This window comes from Balearica regulorum, chromosome 3 (assembly GCF_011004875.1).
Source record: "Balearica regulorum gibbericeps isolate bBalReg1 chromosome 3, bBalReg1.pri, whole genome shotgun sequence".
NCBI lineage: Eukaryota > Metazoa > Chordata > Aves > Gruiformes > Gruidae > Balearica > Balearica regulorum.
In genome coordinates, this window is record NC_046186.1 from 1262627 (window position 1) to 1281644 (window position 19018).

At 52.1% G+C, this 19018-nt stretch overlaps 1 protein-coding gene across 9 annotated transcripts in view; it reads right to left on the minus strand.

Moving 5' to 3' along the window:
• The window catches only part of OTOF (otoferlin), a 112374-nt gene that overhangs the window by 44830 nt on the left and 48526 nt on the right, over window positions 1–19018 (minus strand). For 5 of the 9 annotated variants that reach the window (XM_075750236.1, XM_075750235.1, XM_075750242.1 and 2 more), the window contains exons 6-9: window positions 9247–9282; window positions 8253–8273; window positions 7307–7354; window positions 166–239 (exon numbers count right to left, since the gene is read on the minus strand). In XM_075750236.1, the coding sequence (XP_075606351.1) occupies window positions 166–239; window positions 7307–7354; window positions 8253–8273; window positions 9247–9282 (179 nt within the window). The remainder of the gene's footprint in view (window positions 1–165; window positions 240–7306; window positions 7355–8252; window positions 8274–9246; window positions 9283–19018) is intronic. The other 4 variants (XM_075750240.1, XM_075750239.1, XM_075750238.1 and 1 more) reach the window with 1 other exon arrangement.

The following is a 19018-nucleotide window of genomic DNA, read 5'->3' on the forward strand; positions in this document are numbered from 1 at the left end:
CTCTCCTCCCGAGCACCCAACGCTCCCCGTCTAACCTCCGCGTTACTGACTGGCTGTGCCCAATGTGACCCACCTCTGGAGTCTCTCAGGTGCTTTCCCAGGATGTGGGGATGGTGGAAAAACAGCACTGGAACAGGAAACAACCTCCTCCCAGGAACAACATACCTTGTTTCCGATGGTCATCCTTTGATGGACGCGTCTTGCCAAGCTTCATGGCTGAAAAAACTCCTTTCCCAGCTCTGGAAGAAGAGAAGGAGAAAAAAACCCAACCAACCAACCATCAGTTATTGTATTTTCAGTGCTGTTTTCTGGGACTTGGGGGTGGGAACAGGAGGAGCCTTTCACAGCTCAAAAGGAAGAGTAGAAATATCAGCTGAAAGACTAAGCAAGGGCTGCTGCAAACATGCCACAGGGCAGTGGCAAGATCGCAGCTAAATGCACTGCCTTTGAGTCTTGGGTCTCGTTGTTTTGTCTCAGGGAATGCCCCAACTCGGGATAAAACACGAGGCTGGAGGACAACGTTAGCAGCCAACAAACTCTTCCCCGCCAGTCGTGCCTCTCGCCTGCGCACAGACTTCTCATCTCTCCTGACCCGTTTGTGCAATTGCTCCCCAGGCCAGTTACCTAAAACCGTTTACTAAAAATTAAAACATCCAACTGCTTCCTCCACCACCTTGCTGTGAAAAATCGATAACCTCTTTAGCTACATCAGCAGCAAACCTGCGCAGATCCTAAGGTTTTTCAGCAGCTCATTGCAGCAACATGATTTTTCCCCTTCCAGCATGGTAAAAACCAGTACCAGGTCAGTCTTAGCAATCTAGGCTGCAATCTAGGCTGGGGTCAAATTCACCCGGGGCAGTTTGGGCTGGATTGGCTGATAGAATAATGGTTTGCAAATGGCTTGCCAGTTGCTTTCTAAAAATATCCATCATTTCAAGGCAAGCTTAAGAAGCGTAACTTCTAGCTCCAAATGCTTCAGCAGGGATAGGGCTGTTAGTCCAGCTCAGAAATCAGCCTGTGCACCCACAAGTGTTTTGACAGTCTGGGCTCCTACGTCACTTGGTGTTTGTTACACACATATACAGCAAATATATACAAATACAGCATTCAGTAAATAGTAGGATTTCTGCACTGCCAACTGGATTGCTCTCAAATGCAAACGGGCAGAGATTTGTTAAAGACAATAAGAGCCTCGCAGGTATTTTAGGGAAACTGTTCCCTGCTATTTGGAGTTAAGTCCACGCTGCTGTTGCAAAGGGGTGGGAGGTTCTGAGTCACCCTGGTGAGAGTTAAGGAGTCTGGATGTAACATGGATTTTGAGCCTGAAGATTCAGCTGAAAACCTCAGCAGGAAAAAACCTTCATAGTATCTGCAGAACTGAAACCAGCAAGAAGCACAAGTCGGTGCGATAACCCTGTTCTATTAAAGAGCAAGCAGCTGGAGAGAGACTTGAAGGCAATGGCCCGTGACTGCCCCAAAAGCAGAAGGTGGTAAAGCCAAAGGGGAATTTTTTATTTATTGGAAAATTCCCATTACCTGAAAGCGTTGCTCTTTGCAGAAACCTTGCAGGTTTGATGGACAAGTTCTTGGGCCTGCTTGGAAACAAGGGGGAACCTCACCTCCAGCCTGGACCTCACCTCCAAGCTGGCCAGGGCAGGGGGGCCAGGGCTCAGCACCAGCCCTGGATGCAGCAGGATTGGGATGTGCTGCCCATGAGGCAGGCGATCCTGCTCTAGCAGGGGGTTGGACTAGATGATCTCCAGAGGTCCCTTCCAACCCCGACCAGTCTGTGAATCCGTGACAGCAGTGGAGCTGCAGGATCCCTCGGTCTCAGCTTTGATCACATCTGGCTGGGGCCAAAGGGTGAAATTGCACCTTTTTTGCACCTTTTTTTTTTTTTTTTTTTTTTTTTTCAAACCAAAGAAGTCCTGGCACTGCAGCCAGCCTGATGCACTTGTTGTCTTACGTATCAACTGGAATTTTGCAGGATGCTGACAGAGCCAGGGCAAATGAGAAGAAAATTAAGGAGAACAGGAGGATAATGTATTCACCAAGGGAGGGGGGGAATTCAATCAGGGCAGAAGGCCAGCATAAGATACAGGAACTATTTATAGCTGAGGTTTAATTGGGACTAAAGCAATGCTCGGGCCTTAAGGCAGTCTCTGGTAGCTGTGATTAATTCACAGGATCTGTGGTGAAAGGGCAGTTTCCCAATGGATAGAAGGAGGAAAGACGAGAAGTAGGTTTCTGTATCTGTAATCCTGCCAGGGAACATCTGCCCCGAGGTGCTATGGGGGAAGTAACACTTTTAAGCTATTTTGCAAACTCATTTTTTTATGAGTAAATGCTGTAACAGCTCAAGCTGTGAAACTTTGCTCTGAGACCACTCTCCATCGCTGAGTTTCCTTCCAGCGGCTGTGGGACACCCAGGAGACACACAGCCCAGTGAGACACCACACCTCCAGGGTTGGGTACATTACAAACCCTTCTTTCAAGTTAATTTCTTTAAAATTGAGGGGGGAAAAAAAAAGTCCCACCAGCCCCAGAGCTGGCACGCACGCATTTTGCTTGCAGATGGTTAGTTATGAAATCACTGCATCTCTCCCAGGAATTTCTGAAGTTCCTTGGGAAGTAAAACAAAGCAGAAGAGCAACTGGTGATGGAGCCAGTAGGACTCTGCATGGAAGACGCTGGCAGTGCTGGTCCTCTACCAGGACCTGAAATAACAACGTCCTTGCACGGGCACTGAGGATGCATTGGGTCCAGCCTAGCACAGCATCTGATGCCCCTACCAGTAAAACAATGAAACTGGTTTTGGGCCATGTGGAACAAGACTGGGGTTAAGAGCCTGGTCCAAGGAGCACACACTGAGACCCGTCCCAGCAGCACCAGCCCAACCCAGCTCCTTCCAGAGGGATGCACGTGAGAGATGGTGTCACCCCCCCCTTCCCCTCCTGGAGCAATGACCCCTCACTGCCAGCTCAGCCTCAGTAAATGTGCTGGGGACATTGGCTGCAGGAGCCTCTCGTGTGTCCCCAAAAGCAGTTTTGCTGCTGAAGAGGCCCCAGAAATGGGAAATAGCCTGAGAGCTTCTAGCACATCCACGAGACGAGCCTCAGCTCTAGCTGGTTTGGAGAGCAGAGCCCACAGGGAACAACGTCCCTCAGTGGCATGAAGCTTCAGGTGCTGTGCCCATGCCCACATCCCAGCCACATCTCCCTGCTGCTCTTCTCAGCCCCAGCTACAACATCTGGCGCTGCCCCCTTCCTTCACCTTACTGCCTTTACTGGTATTATTGCAGTGGACCAGAGTCCCAGGGAGACAAATATCTAGGAAACAATGGAGTTTGGAGGTCACTGAGAAAAGAGAAAAAAAAAAAAAAAAAGGAAAAAAAGAAGAAAAAAAAAAAAGAAAAAAGTCAATTTTGGCAGCATACTTGGTACGTGGTGAGGAGAAAAGAAGAAGCAAGTGAAGGATGGGAAGGAGCTGTCCCAGCTGCTTTGGAGGCAGATGCCCAGGGGCTCACCCTTGCCCCCCAGCCCCAAGCCCCATCTATCACCTCTTCCAAGCCAGGTGAGCACCAACACGTCCCATACACCCCCCTTCCCATCCCTTGGGGGTACTACCTTCACCCGCTGGCCATCCAGGACTCGCCTTCCCCCAAGAGGAGATGCTGGAAGAGCTCAGCCGAGACAGGAGAGCGGCCAGCAGCACGTCTAGGGTGGAGCGGCCATCCCGGTGCCGAGGGCAGAACCGTGCCCCACGTGCAGGTCGGGACCAAGCAGGGATGGGGACCCCGGCCGAGCTCCTCTCCAGGCACAGCAGAGTCTTTGCAGCATTAAACAAAGGTCGTGCCAATCCCTCCGCTGCTCCTGCCAGCCATCCGATGGTGCGGATGGGAAGCCGGCGCTGGCGGGGAGCTGACACCGTCCCCACATGAATATTACATGAGGGCCCGCGAACCTGAGATGCCGATGCAGGCTGGCTGGTGGCACCGAGAGACCCCCCTTTGCCAAAGACTGGGTTTAGCCTTGTTTCCTGAAAAAATGAGATGCTGGAGAAGAGGCTGCTGCCCGCCTGCCTGCTCCCCTCCGAACCAGTGCAAGCTGCTGGCACACCGCAACCCAGTTTGGCAGTAGGGTCAAGACTGGGTTCCTGCAAGTACGGGGGTGTAGGACCAAACACCTTGACTCTGTTCCCAAGTAGGGACAAGCCTCCGAGAAAGATTAAATCTGTATTAGACACCAGAGTATCCACCTAGCTTCCCACAGTGTTCTCCCCTTGGATTTTCTGGTGTCTAATATGGGATTGAGCAGATGAATTATCTTCAGTCGATGGCGAAGCAGACATCCTCTATTTAGTTGCTGCTCCCAGAAGCACTTGGCTTTGTCCTTTCAAAGGGTTTCAGCCATGAGGCTCTCCAGGATGGGGGGGCACGGAGGGACAGACAGATTGTGAGACATGGGCAGGAAGGTGGAAGCAGTCTCTCTCTCTCTCCTGGCCAGCTGCTAGTTAAAGATACGGTTGCAGGTTACTGGTTAATTATTCACAGCTAAAAAGGACATTTTAATCATTGCTTTTTACTGAGGAGTTGGGAGCAGGGTTTCCATGGCCCATTTCTTCGCAGGAATTATGCCCATCAGGTGGGTGCTGCCTCCATCACCCCCTGCTAACATGACTTCCAGTTCTCCCACCTGTCCTGGGGACAGACCCCACTGCCAGCCCCATGGGGTCACCTCCGCACACCACCCTTGAGCCCAGGGCAGACCCCAACCCTCAGACCCAGTCTGCCTCTTCCCCCTCCCCTCTGCGGCCAAACTGGGGAGGTGCAGCCGAGCAGGCTGCTCGGTGCAAAGACATCTCTTCCCATCTTTTTTGGAGTCTGCCCTCTCCTTGCTGACTGCTTGAAGACATTTTTCTCCTTTCCCCACCTCATTTCGCTTTACACCATTAATCTGGAGGGCCCACCAGTAAGATACTGCCATAAACTGGTCCTTTGGCTGCAGTGCAATAAATATGAGTCAGAATAGACCTCACTGATTGGGAAGTGCCCTGCAGGGATCATTCCCTGGACAGCGTGATGTTAGCCTGCACTCGCAAGAGACTTGAGCTTGAACTTCAGCAGATCTGCTAAGCCAGAGAGCTGGAGGATGCTGCTGTTGGGAGAGAGCTCGGACACAGCCTGGTCTGGTATCAACGCAAGCAGCTGGGGATAAAAGGAAGGCAGGAGCTGAAGAAACTTGTCTACATGGGTGATGTGGCAGCCTGACCTGTGGGCACAGGAGCTGTGACATTGGTGCTAAGTGCCATTTGCCCAGCCCTGTGCTCCTGACCTGCACCCAGACCCTCTCCTGCCCTGAGCCCTGGCCAGGCTGTCCTTGCCCACGCTGGGAAACGTTCCCCCCAGCCAGGACCCATCCAAACCTGGTGGGACCCAGGCTTCTGTCAAGACCCAGAGTCCCCTTCCTGCACTACCGGTACTGCTCTGAGCCTGTCTTTTACATTTGGCTTTTGCTGTAGATAAATATTCTCTGCAGGCTCCAAGGTGTCAAGCCACACATCCAAGAGACCCAAGTTCCTCCAGGGCTGACAGGCTCAGCTTTAGAGAAGGGGAGAGCACACCACGTACGGGACCAGCCACAACATGAGCTAGGAAAGCTGGAAACAAGAAGGAGGAGAAGGAGCAAGAAGAGCAAACCTACTTGTGCTCCTTCGTCTTCTCTTTGCCTTTGCTGGAGCCGGTGGCCATGCATCAAGGGAACAAAAGGCAAACAAGCTTCAGTGCACTTCAAGTGCTTCAAATCAGACCATAATATCCTCCCACAAAGGTGTATTCATATCCTCCCTCCAGAGAGGGCTCAGATAGAGGAGATGGGCTGGATCTGGGGGTCCTCATCCCTGCCCAGACTCACACTGCATCCTCCTGCCCTGACACCGTGCAGGAACCACCAACTCCTCACCTCCCTGTTTCACTTTGCAGACCCCTGCTCCGCCTTCTGGCTTTTCAAACCTGTTTTCCTCCTCTCATGGCTCCGACATTTCTCTGTGTGAGTCCTGCCTCCCTGTTTTCCTCCCCAGTCACTCTTTCTTCCCTGGCTAATCTCCCTCTATTATGCATCAGCTAAGTGGGGAGGAGAAAGCAATTAACCAGCTCTAGAAAGTAATTAGGAGGGCTGTTTTTTAATTACAGCTTGTCACCCTGCTGCACCCCATGGCCATGTTTGTGCTGGGGACACGGGGCAGGAGGATGACTTCAGAGCACGGACCTCAGGCTCTCTGTGCACTGAGCTGCTGGAAAACCACCCAGAAAAAAAAAAAAATAGTTTGAGGTGTTGCTGGATGGGTTTTTAGAGACATGAAGTCCAGAAGACCAGCTCCAGCACAAAACAGGGGGCAGGACCCAGCACTGGGTGGCAGTCTGGGAAGAGCAGGGTCCTTCTGTTCAACCCAGCATGGGCAGGGATCAGCTTGGAGCCAGGGGTGGACCAGCAGAAATTATTCCCTTGCCAGCTGAGCTTGTCAGGGGAGCAAGCAAACACCAATGCCAGCAGCTCAGCTGGTTCATCTGCATTGTAACAGCTGCCCTAGTGCCCCTGCCCAGTGCTGGGAGAGGATTTAAATCACTCCATGCTTTCTCTGGCAGCTCATGGATGTGGTCCGAGCTCCCTGTCAGAGTGTCCCGTCCTCCCCCATGCCAGGATGGGAAGCAGCAGCCTCGGGTGGGTGAGCCTGCATCCTTTCCCTCTTCATTTCACTGGTGTAAACGTGGCCTGGATGGGGGATGCAGGAACATAGCTGCGGCCGCCTTTTTGCTCTGAGCATCTCCCTCCTCCTGCGACTCTGCTCTCCCAGCTCCCTACGCAGCAACGCGCGGTGCTGCTGGCCCTGGGCGCTCGGATCGTCGGTGCCTGGGTGAACGAGCCGATTGCAGTACGTGAGGGGTCCAGAGATCCTTCTCCAAGGGCTTGGTGGAGCAGCTAACATCAGATTACTCTTTCTCCCTCACCTCCTTTATCCCTTGCCCCTTCCACGCCAGCCCTCACTGCAAAAGGTGCCTCTGACTGCAGACAGCCGCAGTTTGGGCTTTGGGTGCCTGGAAAGGGCACGGATTTCCCATTAGCGGCACCACCAGAGAATTTTCATTTTATGACTTCAAGCAACTTGGTCTCAGGCAGTCTCACAGATGAACTTGTGGTCCTGCCCTGCGGCCGCTTCAGGGGGATGCAGTGACTCTGCTGCGAAGGGCTAGATGCTGGAGCTGGAAAGTGAGCCTGTGCACAAGCAGGGACGGGGGGAGTCAGGGTACCTGAATGGTAACACGAGGTGTCTTTTCTCTTTCCCCTTAGCCTTAGCTCTGCAATCACAAAGAGCAATTCATTCAGACGTGATTCGTCCTGCCGCAGTGACAAAGACCCTTGCCCGCCTTCTCCCCTCAAAACCCCCATCAGCAACATGCATCAAGCAATCAACCAAACCCAATTCGCAAGCATGCCAGAGGGAGATCTTGCTGCAACAGGACTTCCTAACCCGCTGGCATCTGGGGAACTGGGTACAGAGATAAGGACAGTACTGGTGGTGCTGGAATGAGGAGGGAGGAGAGAGTGCATGAACAAGATAGAACAACTGACAGAAAAAGAGCATGGATGGTTAAATCGTATGGCACTGGGCTGGCTGGTGTTATGCATAGATGGATGGGCAGATAGTATCACAGCAGGATGGATGGATGGAATGGCACTGGCATGAATGGACAGATAAGACAGACCTGTACTGGGATGGATGGATGGATGGACGGATGGATGGTGAGAATTGCAGTGAAGGATGGAAAGAAATGCAATGAGATGGATGGATGCATAGGCTTGATATTGAGATGGATTGATGGACAGATTGGTGAATGGTGATAACTGCATTGGGATGAATGGATGGACAGGTGGATGGATGGGTGGATAGCTAGGCAGACAGACAGATATTATCCTCAAAGCTCCTTTGGAAGGCACCTGAGCAGAAGAAGATGTGTCCTTGCTGGGCATGGGGGAGAACAGGCCAAATACAAAGAAGCCCTGATCTTTGGGGAGGAGGGGATGGGGTGAACACAAGACACCTCTGCCCCCCATTAGGAAGAGAGCAGGAAGCAGTTAGGACCTTTCCCTGGGTCCAAATGCCATGCAGGGATTGGTACGCCAACACGCGTGTCACGTGCATGCACACACCATGCCCAAAGGGCCTGAGCGAAGCAGGGATACCATGCCCAGTACCTGGGATCTTCAGGGTCTTCACTGTTTGGAAGAGACACAGCCAGGAGGATGAACGTGAGGAAGAAACAAACCCACCCAAACAGACATACCCCCCCCTCCAGGGCAGATGGGAGCTGGCCAAGACAGGGGAAGGGGCTAGTGGCTACCATCACCCCCTGGGAGGATCCCCCTGGGCTGATGCTGAGAAGGTTCATGCGGCGCAATGCACACCAGAGGGCAAGGTCCTACTCTGGCCTCGGCCAGCACTGCGTGGCGAGGTGCTGAGGAGACATCGTCCCACAGCTCTTTGCAACCACTCAGGTCCTGCTTGCCAGTGGCAGGCCAACACTCTTCTGCAGGTTTCTTCTGCATCCTCTCCACCTCCCTCCAAATATTGAGCAGAGCAATGAAGAACAGACTTAGAGGGATGGTTTGGGGCTGGGACCATTGTCCTGAACTCACCCATGCCAGATAAATTTATTTATACAGATGCATTCTGATTCACGGTGCTTTTGGGAGTCCACTAGCCCTATGAACAGGGTGATCATCATCATATTACGTGGGATTCGGCTGTAGAGGGACCACAGGACCTGCCTCTCCTTTGCAATGTGACATGGAGGAGGTTTGCAGGTGTGGCTGGGTCGCACAGAAGGCTCCTGGAGCACAGGGCTCATGCTACCTTATATCTCTTCCTCCCTTGCAGGCTTCAGCTCCAGCTTCAGAACATTCATGTGCTGTCCTGCACTTGCAGAGACGCAGTTCTGTGATGCTGGTGCCTGAAGCATTGCCTTCACCGTGGTCTGGACCACATACCCTGCTCTTCTGGCTTAAGATTTGGGAATTAATTTGAATTAAGGAAGATTTGGAGCTTAAACCAGACTGGTCTGTATCCCTGCGGGTGTATTTACACCTAGACAGTCACATATACATGGGATGTAGGGTGACTAGGATGGGCTGGGATGAGAGGAACCGCCCCCAAAAAGCCAAGATCCCACCAGTCATGACATTTTGGTACCTTGCTACTGACTTGTATCCATCGTTAAACTTAATCCTGAGTGAGGCACCGAAGAGACAGAGAGAAAAAAACAAACCAGTGTCAGGCTTCTTGAAGCAGCCCACCAGCAGCAGGGGAAACATGGACCTGGTGAGTGCAGGCAGGCTTCCAGCAAGCCAAGTGATGAGAACATCCCTTCCAAGGAGGGGTGGTGGTGTGTCCAAGCCAGAGTTCCCTGCCACAGAGTGCTCCAAGACAGCTGATGGGTGATAACTTCAGCTGCGTGCACCCAGCCTAGGGTGCTCCGCTCACACTCTCCCCAGGAAAAACCCGGCTGGTGACGGGATCTGCACTTCTGGCAGAGGGCACGAGAGCTGTCACCACCCTGGCAGCTGGCATCATCCATTGCTCCTGCTAGGTCTGGAAGATCTACACTGGAACAGTTTGGGGTCAGTCTAGGCACTAAGAGCTTCCAAGAAATATCTTGAGCTGCTGGAGGCTCTGCCTTGGCACTCACAGCAGCATCCCATCCATTGCTTTGAGCACCTTTTCCTAGCCATTTTCCTCCTTTTCAGAGTCCTCAGGATGCATTTTTCCTAGCAATTTAATGATACATTGGCAGGGTTGCGAAAAGGATGGGGGGAACTTGAGAGGGACTGATAGTCTGTGGGAAATCATTTCACTTTTGTTTGCTCAGGATGAAAAGGACCCCAGATTTCCCTGGTTATGCTGATGGAATAATTGGTCCAGTGTGTGACACCCCTAAGATGTGTGCCCAAATGCCACACTTGAGTTAGCAATTTCGGACCCTCCTCATCTACTTGGACACGAAGGTTATGAACTGTCCACACCGGTCTTCCACGACTACCAAGGATGGAGACATACACATCCGAAGGCGAGTCAGATCCTACGTGGGTAACCATCCCTTGGGAGATTCCTCTTTCCTCTGACCTAGGAAGACTGGGATCATAGCAAGAGCCTTGCTGGGCTTCCTAGGGCCACGCAGGATAGTGCTGGGATGCACCTCACAGCACTAATTTCCACCTCTCTCTAGCCACAGCAGCTCTGGAAAGCCACCATGAGCAGCAACGGTGCCAAGCAGACACATTTGCACCATTGAGCAGCACAGGCTGACCAGCGAGGTGCCCAAGCCTGACAGAAGCAGGGAGTCTTGCCTCTCCCAGCCTCCTGCCACGGGTATTTTCATCACCAAGTTCAACTCCAGTGCTTGGCAATGACCCCAGCTTTGGAGCAAGTGACCTGCAGGGATAATTAGTGGCAGGCGGAGGGTTGAACTGAGTCAGATGTGTCTTGGTTCCACTGGGCATGCACAAGAAAAGACATGATCAATAATTCACCCTGACCAGATTGCTTTCGGCTGCAGAGCTCTGTCCTGCCCATGAATATTTCAAGGTCAACAGCTATCAGGTGATGCTTCCTGGGATCTCAGTTTCAAGGTGGTCAGGAGCCGTGACATGCACAGCCCTATCCCGCCCAAATTTTGGCACTCCAGTGGGGTGCCTGCTCTCCCTGAACCACTTCTGAAAGTGCCCATCTCTCTTTACTGGCCACAGAGGGAATCTAAGGACAATCTTGGTAAATAAATGGACCAAGGCTCATTCTCTGGCCATGACGCAGCTGGTGTCTATATGGGTAAAGTCCCTTCTCTCCACAAACTGCACCCAGGCTACCTGTTTGGGATGGTCCCTGGTCCATCATATCATAGTCCCTGCACTGTCATAAACCATCCCAGACATACACTGAGCCAAAGCCACGCCAGGGACCACGCTAACGACCTCACAGCTGGGAAGGTGCTACCGCTGTGCTCTGGCTTGCTTCACCGTACGGATGCTGGTGTGAGCGGGCTCCTAGCCTGTCAGCCCCGGTGAAACACATAAACTTTGACTTAACAGATCTGGGCCTCTAAGTTTTGACACTTAAGCCTGGATTTAAGGAAACACTGCCTGGAAAGCAAGACTTTGAATGTGTCTCAGCATTGTAGAGGCAGGATTTCAGGGCCAGCATCTGAGCAGGGCTGGTGTGGGTATTTACCTAGTGTGCTGCTCTTCTTCTCCGTCGTCACCAAGGCTAGGGCATTTACAGAGAGAGAGGGGAGAAAAAAAACACCACTGTGATATGAAGATAGAGGGCTCTTCCGTTGTGTCAGCATTTTACAAAATTTGCTTCAGTACAGGAAGAACCTCAGAACATGCCAACACAGCAAACCACTCCATGCAAGTTGAAAACCCCCAACCGCCTTGCACCAGGCTGACCCTCCCTCTGCCACCCACGCACTCCCGGCTGTGTCTGCAGGCTCCGTGCACGATCCAGACTGGTTTTCTGTGGCCATTTGGCTGGCCGAGCTCCATGTTAGGGTGGAAGCGAACTGGTCCCCTCCACCCCCATCTCCTCCCTCCCCTCCTCCCTTCTGCTTGGGGTGAATTTGCTCAAAGAGAAAAAATGCTTAGGCTGGAAAAAGCTGTGTTGGGTTGGAGCGGTACCCTGTGCCAGTCTGGCTGGAAGGAGGTAAGATGAATTACCAGTTGCTTTTCCCTTGCAAAATCCTGCCCTCACCCCATCCTGGCTGTTTGCAGCGCTGTGTATGAGCAGTGGGCACCACGCTAGGTTTCTGCTATCCCAAAGCACACCAGCTCCCTCCCCAGCAGAAACACGAGGCCAATATAATACAAACAATTATCTCAGCTTGCCAACTCAGGCACCATCCTGCAAAAACCGGCGCAGCATCCTCAAGGGGATACAGCACCAGTCTAAGGAGTCTGAGAACAAAGCTCTGATGGTCTTAGCGTCAAGGAGAGATCGTTAAATCACAGAATCATTTTGGTTGGAAAAGCCCTTTAAGATCACCGAGTCCAACCACTAACCTCACCCTGCCAAGCCCACCACTAACCCATGTCCCCAAGCACCACATCTCCACGTCTTTTCAATCCCTCCAGGGATGGGGACTCCACCGCTTCCCTGGGCAGCCTGTCCCAGGGCTTGAGCTGTCTGTGTCTGTGGGACTGCAGACACGTGGGGGTAAAACACACACAGAGGTACCCTGCAAAGGAGGGAGAGAAGATGAGGATGCCTTGTGCCAGAGCAACAGATCATCCAGGATCCAGCACTGGCCAAGGAGGATTCCCTGATAGGTATAAGAAATTAAAAATAAAAGGGAAAAAAAGTCTTTTTGTCTCAAATCCCTGTGTTCCCAGCACACAACCTGCTTTCTCAACTGCTCCTGCATGGTGAGCTGTGTTCGCAGGGACCGGATTGCTCCTGAGGGGTAGGAGCCAGAGCCCAGCGTGGTGTGTCTGCAGTTAAGGCTGTTTCTCCCCAAACCATGTTGCTTTAGCACACTTCGATGTGTGAGACCATCTCGCTGGGGGCTTTTTCAGCTGGGGTGCTAATGGCTTTCCTCCTCCTCAGTTTTACCAGCTGCCTTCTCCTTGTCTCCACCTGGTTGCCAGCCTGCCTGGCCACCCAAAACCCACATGGCAAACACAGAGGCAGCCCATGTGGGAAGAGATGAGCAGTCAGAACTGGTCAGCAGAGACTTACTGCTGGGTTTCAGCTTGGGCAGGGCTTTGATCTGTTGGTAGCACCAAAGCCCTGTCACCTGCATGATGGGAACATGGTGCAGAGACATCCTTGTGGCTCTGCAGGAGCCACATCGAATGCAGCGTGCAGACCCATCGCTGATGCAGAGGGATCTGTTTCCTTTGGTACTGGAAGCATGAGGTGAGGCACTGGAGCACAACCCCCAAAAGCCTTGATGAAGATTTGGAGGCTGGGGCACTGCTCTGCTCCATGGGAAGGTGGCAGGGCTACCCCAGACCGTGCTGGGGCTGGAGAGGGCTGCACCTCTGCTAGCAGACCTGCCAAAGCTGCATGATCTGGGATGAACCATCTCAGGGATGTCTATGTCTGAGTCCCAACAGACTGACCAGGAGGAAAAGGAGAGCACTAGGTCTCAAAGCTGGGAGCAGGGTGAAAGAAAGGCAGAGCAAGGAAGGAAGATCCCCGAGATCATCACAAAGGTCATTTGCGAAGATGGGAGTTAAACCAGCTCCCCATGTCTGCAGACGTATTTTTTAGCAGGGCCTGTAGCAATAGGACAAGGGGTGATGGTTTTAGACAAAAAGAAGGGAGATTCAGACTAGATATAAGGAAGAAATTGTTTATGCTGAGGTTGGTGAAACACTGGCACAGGTTGCCCAGAGAGGTGGTGGATGCCCCATCCCTGGAAACATCCAAGGCCAGGTTGGACGGGGCTTTGGGCAACCTGGGCTAGTGGAGGGTGTCCCTGCCCATGGCAGGGGTGGCACTGGATGGGCTGTGGGGTCCCTGCCCACCCAAACCAGTCGGGGGTTCTGTGTCTCCAGGGCTGTAGACTGGCTTGGCCCATGATCCCTTAGGCTGCTCCTGTGACACTGAGGGGACAGAAAAGGCCGTCCCTCATTAATCCCCCTTCCTCTGTCTTTTCCCTCCCTGCTCCTCTCTGCCTGCCCCCGTGCCCAGATCCAGCTGTCTGCACCCTGCTCCAGCTGCCCTGACGCAAACCATCCATCTTCTGCGCAAGGTGAAGAGTCCAGCGGGTTCCTCAGGCTGGACGAAGGACACCCGGGCCATGCTCGGGGCTGTGATGCTCTCGGAACAGCCGCGGGGATGGGGGATGAGGATGAGGATGCCCTGGAGAGGGTCTCGCAGGACCCCTCCCCAGCCACACAGAAACCTGGTTTTGAAATGCAGATCTGGCAACACCAAAACTTTATCTTCTTTTTATTCTTCTGGTGCAATTTTGTCTTGGGTCTGGGATCCCAGCTGATGCAAAAGGACCTTCCAAAGGAGCCAGGACATTTTGTTCACATGAACAAAAAAACTTTAAACAAAATGAGTCCTTTTCTTTGATTCAAAAGGATGGTTCACATCTAAGTGCCCTTTGATTCTTTTCAAAGGCCCGAATGTGAAAAGTCTTTTCTTTCTTTTTTTTTTTTTTTCCCCTTGTTTGATTCACGGTAAACTCCAGCACAGGTTTGCTACAGCCTGAGCCAAGCTCAGCTTGGTGCAATGCCTCAGACATTTCTTGGGGTGTTGTGTCCTCCTGTGCAAAATCCTCTTGGCACCAGGGGAGCTCAGTGAAAACACAGTCAATGACAAAATGCCATTAACACCTTCAGAGCTGCTGCAATCTGTCTGGGGATTGATCTTAGGGCAGACTGGGGTGGGGGCTAAGCCCTCCTGCTCCCAGGGATGGGACAGAGCGTACCAATATTTCTGCATCTTCCCCTTCCTGCTGCAAGCTTGCATGGATGCATCCAGCCCCGTTATCCCTGAAAACCTGCCTCATTTAGACAGGTTTGCTTGACTGCCACAGTCTTCCTCTCTCTAACTTTCCTTTCACATCCTCACTAATCCACGACTCCCACAAGCAGGGACCCCAGCCTGCCGGGGAAACCTCTCCCCTCTCAGCCAGGACCCGGCCAGACGACCAGGGGTGGCCCTGCCCGAGCATCCTGGGGTGGATGATCAAGGTCCAGCTCTGTCTCCTCCCTGCTGTGCAGGCAGAGCCCCGGCCCCAGGCAGGCCAAGGGCAGAACAGGGTAGGGTAGGGGAGAAGAGAAGGGAAGATGATAGAATAAGGATAGGATGGGATGGCATAGGATAGGATAGGAATAGAACAGAATTAGAACAGAACAGGATAAGGATGAGGATAAGGATAAGGATAAGGATAAGGATAAGGATAAGGATAAGGACAGAATAGAATAAGGATAGGATAGGATAGGATAGGATAGGACAGGACAGGACAGGATAGGATAGGATAGGATAGGATAGAATAGAATAGACTAGAATTAGAATAGAATAGAATTAGAACAGAACAGAACAAGGATAAGGATAAGGATAGGATAGGATAGGATTGGATAGGATAGGAATAGAACAGAATTAGAACAGATAAGGATAAGGATAAGGATAAGGATAAGGATAAGGACAGAATAGAATAAGGATAGGATAGGATAGGACAGGACAGGACAGGACAGGACAGGACAGGACAGGACAGGATAGGATAGGATAGGATAGGATAGAATAGAATAGAATAGAATAGAATAGAATAGAATAGAATAGAATATTTTCAGTTGGAAGGGACCTACAAGGATCATCCAGTCCAACTGTCTGACCACTTCAGGGCTGCCCAAAAGTTAAAGCCTGTTGTTAAGGGCATTGCCCAAACACCTCTTAAACCCTGACAGGCTTGGGGCATCGACCAGCTCTCCAGGAAGCCTGTTCCAGGGTTTGACCACCCTCTCGGTAAAGAAATGCTTCCTCATGTCCCATCTAAACCTCCCCCGGTGCAGCTTTGAACCACTTCCCACGTGTCCTGTCCTGAAGGGCAAATGCAGAGTACCAGGAGTCCTTGCTCCTGGCTGCCAAAATAACTAGACCTGTCAAAATAACTACAGCTATCAGAAAAAACTGGAGCTGGCCATGCTGCACCTGGGGAGGATGCTCCAGCCATGATGGCCCATGGGACTCACCTGTTCCTTTGGTCCAGGGAGTGTCAGGAGTGCAGAAGCTCTCTCTGGAGCCCGTATGAAGAAGTGTTGCAAAGAGATCTCAAGTAGCACCCTGCGGGACTCAGTTAGTTAAGAGTCCTGCTAATTTTGGTAACAGATCTAACATTCAAGTATAAGGGAATAATGGTCTGTCTTTAATAAATACATGGGCTTACAGTTCCAATTAGTGGAATAATAAAAGCCTTAATTTGCCAACTTGGACTGTCTGCAGGCACTTCTGGGGTGGGAACTGTCTCACTAACCTTGAGTCATTTAAACTTTAGGTGGAGAGTAAACCTCTCGTCTAGGATCCCCCACATTCACTGGTGAAGCGAAGGCAGAGTGGATGGGGGATCCTCCACCTGCCTTGAGCTTGGGTCTGGGGGCAGATGAGCAGCCCGTGAAGATGCCCTGCTGCTCTCCATTTATGTTGAGGGACGTAGCTTAGAAAAGACATCGCGTATTTGAATGGTAAAAATTAAAAGCTGTTCCAGGGGGTGGGAAAAAACCCCAGAGGTGGAGTTGGACTATGCTGATACCAACTGGTTCACAGTCTTGGCAAGGTTAAATGCCAAAAACGATGCTGTCACTGCACGAAAACAACCAGAGGATGAGCCCAAGCTCCCAAGAGATCCATCAGCAAGCAAAGATTGAGCCATGAGGAAGCATGGCTGTGTTTTAAGAATATTTCCAGTAAGGCAGCAGCCTCCAACGAACTGCTTCCTGCAGGTGTATTGACTGCAGCCTTATTTCTTGGTGTGCTATTTGTCTCTGCCTGAATCATTAGTGAGGAGCCGGCGAGGTGCTCCAGGCCCTTGGGTACTTTTCCTTGTCATGGAGGAAAAATAGCAAAAAGAGCTTTGCATCTGCGCTTCCTTGCCAGGAATCCTGCTGGGACTTTGTGGGGAGCAAATGGATTTTTTCCTGCTGCTGAGGGCAGCACGCACTGGGGCAGGGCGTTCAGGGCTTGCTTTGCTAAGGGCGATAGAGCACAGACGAGCAAAGAGCAAGCAAATCTGGCATCCCTTGTTCACTGCTGCATAACAGCTCAGCACCATAACGTCCCAAACATCCCCACCAACCTTCCCTCGAATGCTGGTGTCCTCCTTGGGCAGCCCCTGGACATAAGGACCTCCCAACCTCTAAGCCACCGGAGGGAGGTGACCCTGGCTACTGACCTGGCCAGACCTCCACATCTGCCTGCAGGCTGGTCTGAGCTTCTGTGCAACACTGCAAAGTCCCAGTCCAGGCAGAACTTCAGCGAGTTTCAGGCTATGGGGGAACAGCAAAGGTGGTGCGAGCTTTGGAGCCAGCTTGGTGGTCAGTGTGTTCCCACTGTGAAGTGGAAGTGATCCAGTTTTGAAAAGCAAATAGGTAAAAGCCCAGAGTGGTTATTTATTTACTGCTTGACTTTTTTTGCCCAGTGGATCTATGCCATGACCTGGCTGTGCTTCCATTTGGACCATTTATTTACCCTGTACGAACTTGTGCCTCCCCCATCTCATTTCTTTCAGAGGCTGAGAGAGTTGGGCTGGTTCAGCCTGGAGAAGAGAAGGCTGCGGGGAGACCTTGGAGCCCCTTCCAGTCCCTGCAGGGGCTCCAGGAAAGCTGGAGAGGGGCTGGTGCCAAGGGCAGGGAGGGACAGGCCAAGGGGAATGGCCTGAAGCTGCAGGAGGGGAGATGGAGATGGGATGGGAGGCAGCAATCCTTCCCTGGGAGGGTGCTGAGGCCCTGGCCCAGGGTGCCCAGAGAAGCTGTGGCTGCCCCTGGCTCCCTGGCAGTGGTCAAGGCCAGGTTGGATGGGGCTTTGGGCAACCTGGGCTACTGGAGGGTGTCCCTGCCCATGGCAGGGGTGGCACTGGGTGGGCTGGGAGGTCCCTGCCCACCCAAACCCGTTGGGGATTCTGTGGTTCTGTGATTTCCTCACCTGAGATTTTGTCCAATAAACAAGAGAATTCACCATGTGCAAATGTCTTCTATGAAGAGAAGTCATTGCTCTGGGCATGGAGGAGTTACAAAAGCAAATATGGTTATTTCCCAGGTACTTCCCTGCAAGTTGTGCGTCTTCTCCTGACAGCACGGGGACCAAGCCCAACTGCAAATAACTCTGATATAATCCCCACTGCCAGCACAGGTTTCCAACACGCATCTCGCCAGCATCGCTTCCACCTCTATTAGGCTGCAAGCCAACGGCTTGAGAAGTGCTTGGCAAGCCCAGCGCTATTTATATATTCCGTGTTGTTGCTGCTGCTTTTCCCATTTCAAGGTCTGTTTGTTCCCCCCCCCCCCCACACACACACACCTTCTGCATCCCCTCAGGAAAGGGAATCAGCTGAATAACAAAATAATGTCCCTAATGAGCAGGGGAGGAGGTAAACAGCTTTGTGATGGAGATGACACTGATAGAAAGGCTGTGGAAATCCGGGCAGATCTTTCCGCCGCCTTCATTCGTATTCAAAGCCCCCCAGGGGGGCACAGATGATGGAAACAGACTGTGAAGACACACAGAATTACAGGCAAAGGGGCTGCCAAGAAGATTTCAAGTCCAATTCTTCCCCAAGGGGGATCAGCTCACCCCAAACCCTCCCTCAGATGTGCATCCAACTTGTACTTAAACATCTCCAGGGACAGGAGCTGAATCTCCTGGGGTTTCTCTCCCTACAGCATATCTCACTGCCGCCTTGCAGAAATTCAATTTTTGGCTGTCCTGTGCCAAAATGATGAGCAGCTCATCCGGAACCTGACCCAACCCTCGAAGACAAGGCAGGAGCCGGACTTGGCTTTGAACTTGGCTTTCCTGGTTTGGCCAGGTCCAAAGGTTGGCGTGGCACAGCAGGGCTGCCCATCCCAGTCCCCACACCAAGCGGTGGTACCCACGGGATGCTGAAGGCATTGCAAAGTGATGCCCCCTCCAACACATGGAGTGACAGCTCCCATATCCGGGCTTGGCCCGAGTGGCATCTGTCTAATTAATGAGACTTGACAGAGGTGTTTACCAGTACAGATGGGGCCATAAATTCCTGCAGTGGAGAGTCAATATCTTCATGCTAGTGAAGCCTGAGGCACTTGGCAATGGGCTGCATGGGGAGCTGCTACGAGAAATGACCTCCCCAGAAGAGACGTGTGTAGGAACACCCTCATGTGCTTTCTGCCATCACTGGGCCTACGTGAGTTGAGGACTCCCCCCCAGAATGCTCCTTCCTTTGGCTGAGCTGCTCTCAGAGGCATTGGGTTGGTCTCTGGGT